General features: G+C 47.2%; 1 protein-coding gene across 6 annotated transcripts in view; it reads left to right on the top strand.

Moving 5' to 3' along the window:
- Positions 1-12,281, top strand: part of CARMIL1 (capping protein regulator and myosin 1 linker 1) — a 305,453-nt gene that overhangs the window by 116,596 nt on the left and 176,576 nt on the right. For all 6 annotated transcript variants that reach the window (XM_046004391.1, XM_046004388.1, XM_046004387.1 and 3 more), the window contains 2 exons: positions 273-332; positions 9,076-9,197. In XM_046004391.1, coding sequence (XP_045860347.1) covers positions 312-332; positions 9,076-9,197 — 143 coding nt within the window. In that variant the 5' untranslated portion in view covers positions 273-311. The remainder of the gene's footprint in view (positions 1-272; positions 333-9,075; positions 9,198-12,281) is intronic.

The raw sequence follows: 12,281 nt of genomic DNA, 5'->3' as shown, positions 1-12,281 counted from the left end.
AGAACTTTCCATTGAGTTTGTCCTTTGATGAAATTTAAAAAGTCAGACTTCTAGCTTCCTTTCAGCCCTTTAGTAAAGTGAAGAATACTTTTTCTGAAAGACGGTAATCAAGGTCATATCTTCATGCAGGAATGGAGACGGTAAGCCCGCCTGCCTTCCGAAGACTCCCAGAACCTTGTTTGGCTCTCAGGCTGTTTGTAATTGTAGCATTTTCACCACGAAGCCTAGGTTTTGCCACCCTCATTCATTACAGGTTTTTATTTCAATTGCAGCTCGAGTTAACCTTCAGCTACCTGGAGATTCATGGTGTCATGTGCTACAAGTCCGCTCAGGTGCGTGCCAATAGCAGCAGCTTGTGCGTCCCGACGGCGGGGCTCTAACCTCTCTGGGGTTTCTGAAACTGGGAAGCTCCTGTCTGGTTTCATGGTTGAAGTTCTCTGAGATTATGTAGGAAAACCGGATTAGGGAAAATGAAGTTTCTGAATGAGAGACTGAACAGGGGGCTGGGAGTGTGTTGTTCTCGGAAGGTAAACGCATTCTGCGGAACTCAGTCTGAGAAGGACCAGTGAGCTCTTACATGAGCTGGGGATGTAAACGTGAGATTTTGTACAACAAGGTTTAGTGTTAAAATCTTGTAGCTATTATACAACAGTATCTAATAAGGTCTTTCTGGGAATATAGTGATGCATGAAATTTTTTTGGTGTTAATAAAATGTGGATTTTTATTTTATTTTTTTAAGATTTATTTATTATTTTAGAAAGAGAGAGAAAGCGCATGGTGGGAAGATACAGAGGGAGAGGGAGAGAGAGAATCTCAAGCAGATTCCCGATTGAGAACAGAGCCTGATACGGGCCTTGAGGTAGGGCTCCACGTGGGGCTCGATCTCACGACCCTGGGATCATGACCTGAGCCAAAATCAAGAGTTGGACACTTAACCACCTGAGCCACCCAGGTGTCCCTAAGATGCAGATTTTTGAAAACAGCTTTATTGAGTGATAATAAGTAATATGCCACAAATTGAAATATACAGTATGATTGAGCTTTGACATATGTGTACTGTGAAACCGTTACCACAGTCGAGATCCCAGATTTAGTCCTCATCACACGGTCTCCTCATATCGCCCAGGCAGCATTCCCTCTTGCTCTCCTTGCCTGCGGGCGTCAGCTCCCTGCAGCTGGAGATGAGTCCGATACTTTATTGCCTACCTCCTTTCATCGGAAGAAGTGTTTTGGGATCGATTTATTTTGTTGCATGTCTCAGTAGTTCCTTTTTATTGTTGAGTAGTGTCCCACTGTGTTCTGTTCAGTCCCATTGTGTCCTGCTGCGTCCCGTGTGTCCCCTCGTGTTCTGTTGTATTCCACTGTGGGCTGTGCCCCAGCTGCCTTATCCCTTCGCCCGTGGGGGACAGTTGGGTTGTTGGTGTTGTTGGCCAAGACCAGCGAAGCTGCTGTGAACCTTTATGTACAAATCTTTGATTGGACAGAGGCTTTCATTTCCCATGGGTAGATATCTCGGAATGGAATGGCTGAAGTGTATGTGGGTGCATGTTTAACTTTTTAAGAGGTTCCTGAACTATTTTCCGAAGTAGTTATACCATTGGACGTTGCCACGAACAAATAGTGCGTGGGGGTCCCGGTTCCTCCACATTCTCCTGACACCTGCGTGGTCATTGTGTTTAATTTTAGCCATTCTGAAAAGTGTGTGATGCTTTCTCATTGTAGTTTTAATTTGCATTTTTCCAATGACTAAAGATGTTGAGTGGAGCGCCTGGGTGGCTCAGTTGTTAAGCGTCTGCCTTCTGCTCAGATCATGATTCCAGGATCCTGGGATCCAGCCCTGCCTGGGGCTCCCTGCTGGGTGGGAAACCTGCTTCTCCCTCCCCCATCCCCCCTTGTGTTCCGTCTCTTTCCATCTCTCGCTGGGTCTCTCTCTGTCAAATAAATAAAATCTTTAAAAAAAAAAAAGATATTGAATATCTTTTTATCTGTTTGTTTACCGTCATCTATCTGCCTTTTTCAAGTGCTTTTTAAAATGTTTTGCTATTTTTAAAATTGCATTGTTTCGTTATTGTTTTAAGAGTTCTTTGTATATTCTGAATACAAATCCCTTTTCGGGTACTGATTTACACGTATTTTTTCCCTCAGTCTGCAGCCTGTCATTTCATGTTCTTTGCAGTGCTTTTCAAAGGGCACAAGTTTTAAATTTTGATGATGTCCAATTTGTATGTGTATATATATATGTATGTGTGTGTGTATATATATATATGGATCATGCTGGTGTCATGTTGAATAAATCTTTGCTCAACTCAGGGTCACAGAATGTTCTATATCTTTGGGAGTATTACAGCTTTACGTTATACATTTAGCTCTATGATCCACTTTGAAGGAGTTTCTGTACTAAAGCAAAGTGGGAAGGTTCTTTTTTGGTGTGTGTGTGTGTGTGTGTGTGTGTGTGTGTGTGTGTGTGTTGCTTATCCACCTGTTTGAAAGACTGTTGTTTTCACACTGAACTGGCTTCCACTTTTGCTGGCAATCAGTTGTTTATGTAAGTATTGGTCCGTTTCTGGACTGAATCCTGTCCCTGTGGTCTGTTTGTCTGTCTTTATGCAACTACCACACCGTCCTGATCACTCTAATTTTACAATAAGACTTGAAATCAGATAGTGTTAGTCTTCCAACTTTGTTCTTCTTTCTCACAGTTGTTTAGTGGTTCTGGGTCCTTTTCAATTCCGTAAGAATTTTAGACTCAGTTTCTACGGAGAAGGCTGTTGAGTCTTGGTTGGTATTACATTGAATCTATAAGCCAGTTTGGGGAGAATTGACGTCTTCACTGTATGGAGTCCTTGGCCCAAGAAAGCTGTGTATTTCTACACGTATTTGGGTCTTCTTCAATTTGTCTCCGTGGTGTTTTGTTGTAGCTCTCAGCGTACAGGTCTTACACATCTTTTGTCAGATTTATTCCCAAGCATCCTGTACATTGTAATGCGATTTTAAATGGTATTGTTTTCAATGCCAGTTCTTAATGATTCTTGCCAGTATAGATACATGGTGGACTTTTGCATATTAAACTTGTATCCTGACAAGTGGTTGTGCTCTCCTCTTAGTATGAGTGGCTTTTAAAAACGAATTTCATCATTTTCTACATGGACGATGGCGTCGTTTGTGAATAAAGACAGTTACACTTCTTCCCTTTTCAGTATTGATACCTTTTATTTCTTTCTCTGCCTTAATGCTGTTGGGTCTCTGAGGTTCCTGCGTGTCTTGCCAGGTGTGCCCGGGATTCCGTGCTGTGACTTCTCTTTACGCAGGCTGCTTTCCGGGGTTCTGTTTGCCACGAGTACCCACGTGAGCTGATGGCATGTGCCCTTATGGACAAAGAGTGGGCTTGCTCACTGTTTACTGTGAAACAGATTACCCCGGTTCCAGGGTTCCTTTCCTGGAAGCAACCCACTGTGTAGGTAGCTCTCCGAGCCCTCTCTGTGTCACCCTGTGGGGCTCTGGGTGTTGGGGGAAGGGGGATTCGCATGGTGCTCATGCCCTTTGCTGTGCCATGCCTAGTCAGGTCCTTTCTGTGTGATCCAGGACTCTGCTGTGTACCGCTGGCATCTATGAAACAGCGGCAGGCTAACTTGCTCACTTCTAGGTGGGGTAAAGTCAAATTTCAGTGCCTGGGCACTGTCCTCACTAACACCTCCGAATCAGAGCTGAGTGGAAGCAATGGGAGCAGACATCCTTGTTCTCTCCCTGATCTCGGAGGGAGAGTGCCATTCTCTTCCCACTACGATGACGTTAGCTGGAGGTTTTTCATTGATGCCCTTTATCTGGTTGAGGAATTTCTCTTCTATGCCAAGTTGACTGGGAGTTTTTTATTCAGGAATTAGTTTGTGTTTTGTCACAGGTTTTTTTCTCTATTCTTATGTGGATTTGTTTTCTTTTTAGTTTGTGAATAAGGTGTGTTATAGTGATTGACTTTCAGGTATTAATTCAGCCTTTCGTTCCTGGGATTAGCCCTACTTGGTCATGACGTACTATCCAGTTTGTATATTGTTGGATTCTAGTCAAAAGTCTGTGAAGGATCTTTGCATCTATGTTAATGACCGTTACTGACTGTACTTTTCTCTTTATTTTTTTTTAACGATGTTATTTATTTATTTGACAGACAGAGATCACAAGTAGGCAGAGAGGCAGGCAGAGAGAGAGAGGAAGCAGGCTCCCTGTGGAGCAGAGAGCCCGATGTGGGGCTCGATCCCAGGACCCTGGGATCATGACCTGAGCCAAAGGCAGAGGCTTAACCCCCTGAGCCACCCAGGCGCCCATGTACTTTTCTCTTTAAAAAAAATCTTTGTCGGGGCACCTGGGTGGCTCAGTGGGTTAAAGCCTCTGCTTTCGGCTTAGGTCATGATCCCAGGGTCCTGGAATCGAGCCCCGCATCTGGCTCTCTGCTCAGCGGGGAGCCTGCTTCCCTTCCTCTCTCTCTGGCTGCCTCTCTGCCTACCTGTGATCTCTGTCTGTCAAATAAATAAATAAAATCTTAAAAAAAAAAAGTCTTTGTCACTTTCTGTGTTAGAGTGATCATAGAATTATCCTTCCTCTTTGGTTTTTTAGAAAAATTTAGAATAACCAACTCTTTAAATGTTTGATTGAATTGACCAGTGATGCCATCAGGGCCTGGAGTTTCTTCTTCGGGAAGGTTTTTAACGAAAAATTCTGTTTCTTTAATAGATATGGATGCATTTATATGTTTCTTCTTGAGTGAGCTGTGGTGGTTTGTGTCTTTTAAGAAATTTACCCGTTTCATCTCAGTTGTCAGATTTACTGATGCAACATTGTTCATAGTATCCCCTTGTTATGCTCTCGGTATCTGTAGAATGTCATTCCTCTTACTCATCCGTTAGTTCTTCTCCCTGCCCTCCTGCCTTCCAGTCTGATTAGACGTTTATCAAGTCTGTTGATCCTCACCAAGAACTTGTTTTGGTTTTGTTGAATTTCTCTATTGATTTTATTGGTTTTTGCTTCCTATTTCCTCGATTCTTGCTCTGGTCTTTATTGTTTTCTTCATTCTACTTTTCATTTTTAAAACTATGAAGAGAATGTGTGTTTGTGTCTGCACACACGTGTGTGTGTGTGTGGTCTGTTGATGACTTTCTTAAAAGTTGTCAGAACTGTTATTTTACGTTGATCGAGGTTAACATACAAATCCTTGGAACTTTTCCATAGTTCATCTGAGAGCAGTGTTTATCCCGAGTGTTTAGCATTCTTCAGACACTGGAGTTTGGAAGAAAAATGACAGCACCATATGTTTGCCCAAATGGCAGACATATGCAGGAGTGAATGAGTACTCATGAATGATGACATAACCGGGGCCTTCTCGACGGTCTTCATTCTGCGATGTTTATGTTTACGATGTCAGTGTTGTGATCAAGCAAAAGGGCACTACTGAGATGCTAATGCCAAGGTTATATTCAAAGTATGATTTGGCTGTGGGCTTTCATTATGAGAAAAGATGTTGGTACAGCGAGACTGGTTTCCCCGCGTGGCTGCTGGTGCTGGTCTGGTCTAGCGACACTGTAGTCCCGTCCCTTCTGTCTGGCTGGCATTCAGAGGAGCTCAGGCGGTATCAGGCCCATGGGGCTGTTGGCCCGGGGAGACCAGGAGGAGGGGTGTATATAGCGTTGCCTCAGCTTAGTGTGGACCTTGGGGGTGAAGGGACAGTGGGACAGTGGGGCCTCTTCCACAGAGGGGCCCGTGATGCCGGGCGCTTCGCAGCCCTCAAATTCTGACGTTTCAGAAGTTTCTGTGGTGCTGTTTAGAAACACTGGTACCTCAGCAGTACCCTGCCCTGTCACACCCCCCACGCACGCACATGCACACAGCGGGTAGGACTTAGTGTGTCTGGGGCAGGCATTGAGTCTCGTCTTCTGAGAGACGAGAAATAGTAACCTGGGTAACCGGGACCTTTGATGTGTGGTTTCTCCAATGTTCTCTAACATGAAATCCTAAGGATGATAGTATCTGCCTGTGGCACCCACAATTCCCCCTTGATGGAGACGTGCTTTTTTTTTTAAGATTTTATTTATTTGTCACAGAGAGAGAGATAGAGAGAGCACACAAACAGGGAGCGCAGCAGGTAGAGGGAGAAGCAGGTTCCGTGCTGAGCAGGGAACCCCATCTGGGCTCGATCCCAGGACCCCAGGATCATGACCTGAGCCGAAGGCAGATGCTGAACCCACTGAGCCACCCAGGCGCCCCATCCCATTCTCTTGTAATGTTCTCTGGGATTGATTCACTTTTAATCACTATTTAATTAGAGCTTTGTCGACTCAGATTACATGCCTGGACCCCCACACTTCCTCGTGTGTGAGTGAGAGGGGTGCGTTGTGTTACTGAGTTGGTGAAATGTGACGTTTACTGCTGCTGTCTTTCCTCCTCCCTGTGGGCATGTGAGAGACCTTTATCTTATTTTCCAAATCTCGTTGCCGTGGCACTTTCTGGCATCCAGGTTCTGTGGAAGTTCTGTTGCCCGTTCGTGGTCAGTACAGTGAGACCAACCATTATATGGTTTTATAGTTACAGAATTTTTGGACAATTTCTTATACAACCAAAACACCTATTTTTTTTTTTAATTATAAGGTTAATTGTTTGCTGTGTCCTAGGATGATTTTGGCAAACCCATGGCTGTTTCTGCTAGAAGAACGAAAAAGACTTGACCAATCTGTTGGCTGACATTTATTTAAAAGTGTCCGTGGGTAGCCAGGTTGTTTTACCCTAAAGAAAGGAGGTGGGGTAGGGTTAGAAATTCGAATCTTACATAAGATACTGCTGATGATTATTTTATTTTTATTATTTTAGATTTTATTTAATTATTCAATTACTCAATTATTATTATTTTATTTAAATAAGATCCTGCTGATTATTGTCTTCAATGCGTACTGGAGGTCATGGGCTCTGTCCTGCTAGAATTGGTGCACGCATTTGGTTTTTCAGCAGCCGCAATAGGAGGGACAGAGGCAATGAGAAGGCGGAAGGTTTGTCGTGGCGGAGGGTTTGCTGTAGAGTGCGCCCCGGATCTCTCTGTGGCAGTCTTTCCATCAGCCCGAGGCGGTGACGTATTCTCCGGGGCTGGGAGCTGCCTTCGCCTTCGCGTCAGCTCGAATCTGAAGGCCGCCTTTCTTCCCCTTCACCTGTCACCTTTTTTCCTTCCCTGTCATTCTATTCAATCCTGTGTAATTAAGGATGATTAGGTGTGAAGATGAAGCGGAATTAGAATAAGCTAATTACTAATTGCTCACACCCAAACCGTGAACGGAATAGATAGATGCAGTAGAGGGGAGGAAAGTACAAGTGCCCCGTAGTGAAAATATCATTACTCACGGCGGGAATGTCGGGGGCGGGGAGCCGGGCACCGACCCAGTGGCCGCGTCCCAGAGCATCTGGCTTCTTTAAAACACACACGCGCACAGATGCGTGCGCGTGGGACCTCGTAGCCCAGCTGTAAGAGCCTCTTTAATTTGCTGCCTATACTTCGTTGGGACGTCCTGGGGCTGAACAGTAAATAACCTCCAGGCGCAGCCATTCTTGCTGCCTTTTGGGGGAGAAATATTCCTTGGGCCACCTTCTAGAAGACCAGACCACTGCACGAAAATTAGGAATGGAGAAAAATTTTTTTTTTAATATGGAGAGCCAACTAACGGACACCGAGGTGAGAGGTATTGAGAGAGACCGCTGGGGTGCTTGTGGCTCATTTAAGTCTTTTTCTTTGATCTCATCATTTTGGCAAATAAATTGCATTCCTTTTCCTTTTTTAAATTTTTTAAAAAGATTTTATTTATTTGTTTGAGAGGTAGAGAGCGCAAGCAGGGGGAGCAGCAGGCAGAGGGAGAAGGAGGCTCCCTGCTGAGCAGGAAGCCTGATGCGGGACTCGATCCTAGGACTCTGGGATCATGACCTGAGCAGAAGGCAGATGCCTTCTGAGCACTGGGTGCTCCGTGGGTGGCCAACTGAGCACTGGGTGGCCGACTAAGCCACCCAGGCGCCCCACATTACTTTTCCTTTTACTGTTAACACTTTGAAAGACAGGTGATTATTTTTAATTTAGCTAACTTTAGGACAGCCTAAAACAAATCTGAAAACTGCTTTGTTAACCTGATTGGCTGGTTGCACCCTCAGCGTAGTACTCCCCCATCCTGTTTTTGTACAAGTTCCATACCGGCAGGGAGTGAAGATGTGAGCCTGTTTTGATGCAGTGAAAATCCAAAGGGATTGCATTTAACATGAATATTTTTGAGATCCAAGATAATGTGTTTGTGTTTTTTAAAGTGATGTTTGTTCTTTTTATTTGAAATGTGTCCATAAACAACCAGCTTCCCTTTGCCACCTGCCCCTTTTCTCAGGTTGATTTATGCTTATTTACAGTACAAGCTCTGTGACCTCAGGGTCAACATTTTTGGTGGCAAGCTTTGGACATTTCCCAGCAGTTAATTGGAATGATTCTTTGCTTAGCTCTGAACATGATGACCTTGTTCCTATCATATAATCCTTTCCAAGAAGTCTCTCTTTTTAGAAAAGTTGAAATGTTTTATAAGCATTTGATTTTTGTTACTAGACAAAAGGTTTTAACACTTCATTGAAACATCTCACAAGGGGTCTTGTTTTTAGGACATGTTCCCCCCCACCCCCCAAAAAAGGTTAAGATGAGATTGCCCTCCGCTACTCGCCGAAGGAGGTATGCTTCCTTCTTTGGAGAGCAGGGGTCTAACAGACTTGGTAGGACCACACCTTGGTAAAAGAAGTCACGTGTGCATGTGACCGTCCTGTCTCCATCACACAGCCAGGGTGGGGGGTCCTGTTGGAATTTTGCCTTGTTTCAGTTTCTGGATGTTTCTGACAACTGTTCCACCCTCTCCCCAAACAGTGCCTCGAGTCTTAGCTAAGATTGCTATTTTAAGGGAGAGCTTCTTGAAAAGTTGGTACTGCGTTGGCATAGGTCAGCATGAGCATATCGTTTAGGTGACTTCAACCCAAAAATTCAAGGCACTGTGCCCAGTACTAAGCAGCATCCAACCCGGTTCTTGCAGATGGTGGTGGAGACGGAGAAGTACAGCATCTCCATGAAGATGGCATCGCCCGAGGACGTGAGCGAAGTGCTGGCCCACATCGGCTCCTGCCTGCGGAGGATATTTCCTGGCCTGTCCCCAGTGTGAGTGCTTGGGGGAAGGGCAGAGCAAGAACAGCCTCCTCAGGGCCGTGAACGAGAGGGCGCCTTCCCGTCACGCGTCCTTCTCTCCAACATTGGACGGCAAGCCCTCCCTGGGGCCCTTGTGTCTGACGTCTAGGGTTTGGCCATCCTTTCACCTCTGCCCCAGGACCGAAGCAGAAACCCTTTTGTCCCAACTTGAGACGTACCCTAGTGGGACCAGGGGCTCACGGCTTTGCAGAAATGCATCAGGGAGAGTACTCATGGGAGCCAGAGGCTTCCTTTTCCTTGTCTTTTCTTGCCTCTTCGTTTTCTGAAACACGTGTTAGGAATAGGAGTGAACTGTGTCTGTGCATGCCCTCCTGTTTCTTTGCTGAGTGCTTTTCATCGGGATTCTGCGCTTGGGTAACCGAGTTTGTCCTTCAGGTGGGTGTGGGTTTTTGGGAGGGAGTTGGATAGGCAGAGGTAAAAGGCAGAGAGATGCTCTGTCAGAAAGCTCCCTAAATTAATAGTCCCCAGTGAAAATACCTTCCCGCTGGGAGGAGATGGTACAGAGTCAGAAAATCCCTCTCCCGGGGCTTGCTCTGTGCACGGAGGCCGCAAAGCCTCACAGGGACACAGGAAGATGGTGCGCTGTGCGCCTTGCTGCGTGGGAGCCGGAAGGATATTTCAGGGACTTGCCCTTCGTGGAGGGTGTCTCTTACGATGCTCTGCCTGTGAATTAAGAGGCAAAGCAGAAAAACCTAGCCTTGTGTCCTCCAGCTTTTTGGGCGTTTGCAGGTGGCTCGGTGCGGATGGGGCTTCCTCATGGTCTCTGGCTTTCCGAGACCTGTTAGGGGCTCTCTCTTTTTTATCCACCTCCCGCCAGCACCAGGGGCTGGCCTGTGCCTTCTGGCTGTTCACCCAGGGCTTCCTCCTCTCTGTGGCTTTGGGCTCCTCGCACTTCTCTGAGTGTCTGACTAGTTGGTTGTAGAGGAAGTGAAGTGTCCCATGGCCTCATTCCATGGCACGGAGGGGACGAGGGGGGCTGCCGCCCAGCTCCTGCCTGCCTGGAATTTCCAGGTACGAAGCCTTAAAGGCAAGCTTCTACAGTGTGCAACCCTACACACACGCGTGTGTGTGCATGAGAGGTGCGGGTGCAGGGATGCGGGGCAAAGTGAGGCATGATGAGCAGTGAGGGGGAAATACCCAGAAGGAGAACGTTCTTAAAGCCCCCAGAGAACTATCTGGGGTGATCGCGAGTCAGCAGTTACTACAGCCTGTCCTCCCTTAAAGGACATTTACTAACGTGACTTTGTACATGAGCTTCCTTGTAACGTCCTCGCTCTCATCCCAAATCAGCTCTGATGAGATCAGAAGATCATTACACTCAGCCTTATTTAGCAAGGCCTCATACAACCCTCAGGGCAACATGCAGAATCGCTACTTTCTTTAAAATAGTTTTATTTGCCTAACATTCTAGGAGTTTGGAGGGAGTTGCCAGTTTGGGGTTTGAATTTTCCCATTTTTCTTCCCAGAGGAAATGGTCTAAGGAAAGTGTCGGCCCTCCTCTCTTCCATTTAACTTCTTGTTGAAAGGTTTGGGCAGCAAATATGAACCAAGCATTGAATAATGAGCTCCATTTCCAGGGGGGCGTTTGCTGAGTATATGTTAGTTTCTAAATCCAAAGCCTCCACCTGAACCCTTCTGTGTCCTGGCTGCACAAGGACGTCCCCAGGCACCTGACATGCGGTGCGTCCCAGCGACTCAGCAGGTTCCCCCCCAAACCTGCCTGTGTGTAACACTATCTCATTGGCTCGTCAGTGCACAGTCTCTCGTTCAGTCGCACAGTCAGACCCTTTCCATGCCTGTCTGCTGGTCTGCCCCCCGTCTGGCTTCTCCTCTCCCCTGCCGTGGTTCAGAGGGTCTCGGTCTCCTGGGGCAGCATCGTCTTTGCTGCTGTCTCAGTCTCCCGTCGTCGACCTCACAACAGGTCTTCCGCGTGGTGACCGGAATTACGTGGTCGCGTCGATGCCTTGTCGGCTGGCGCGGCCAACCACTGCCGTCTGGACCCGTGATCCAGCCTGTCCTCGAGCGCGTCAGCCTCTCCTGTCCTCGGTGCTTTCGTACAGGCTGCTAATCCAGACACTCCCCCTCCGAAAGACCCAGCCCGGTGTCTGAAGAGCTTCTTTACTCACGTTGCTCTAGAGCTTTCTGAGCGCGTCCTATGCTAGTACGCATCCCGGGGTCCGGTCCTTTCTTGATGCACTTAAACCATCGATGGTTATTGAGTTTCTGCTGTAGATGGCACCGTGCTAAGTTTTGGGGTCCATGGCCCACGTGGAGTTTATACTGGGAACTTGCATTGCTTACATGGGGAAGCAGACCCCCAGAAAGCGAATAAGTCAGTGAAGTAAGTGTAAACTTGACTATGCTTGCCCCTATAGGACTATTAGAAGGAATAAAATTCTGTCTGCCAGGGCCTCCCTGTGGCCATGATCCTTTGAACAGACGCCACAGAAGAGAAGGAGCCGGAAGAGGGCAGAGAACGTTTCCTTCTCAGGCCTCTGCTTGTGCTGTCTCGCCTGCCTGGACCAGGGCTGATGTCTGGGAGGGGCTGAGAGAGAAGCGGGGCGGCTGGACTATGGGAATGAGGAGAATGCAGGCGGGAGGGGGTGACCGGCCTGAGAGGAGGCTGGAAGCTGGTGCGGGCCAGTGGGGCAGGGGACAGAGATCCTCGGGGGAAAGAGCGCGCGGCAGCACGAGCTCGCTAGGAAGCCCCTGCCGGGTGCAAGGAGGGATGTGACCTGATTCGCGATGCGATTTACAAAGATTACTTTTGCCACTGGGGAGAGCAGAGTGGGAAGGGGAAGGGTAGGAGGGGAGAGCTGGTTAGAACACGGGTGGGGATCTAGGGGAGGGAGGGCTGCGGCCGTGACATTAGAGACAAGGATGGGAGGTGGAAGGTGAAAGATATATTCTGGGAGAAGATATCTGGTCAGGGGTCCAGAAGATATATTCTGGTCCAGGGCTGGCTGGTGGATTTGGTACGTGGGTGACAGCGGTAAGGAAAGGGAGGACCAAGGATGGCTCCTGGGCTTCTGGTTT

The sequence above is a fragment of the Meles meles genome, chromosome 5 (genome assembly GCF_922984935.1).
Source record: "Meles meles chromosome 5, mMelMel3.1 paternal haplotype, whole genome shotgun sequence".
NCBI lineage: Eukaryota > Metazoa > Chordata > Mammalia > Carnivora > Mustelidae > Meles > Meles meles.
Note: the sequence above shows the minus strand (reverse complement) of the source record. Positions and strands in the feature narration are given on the sequence as shown.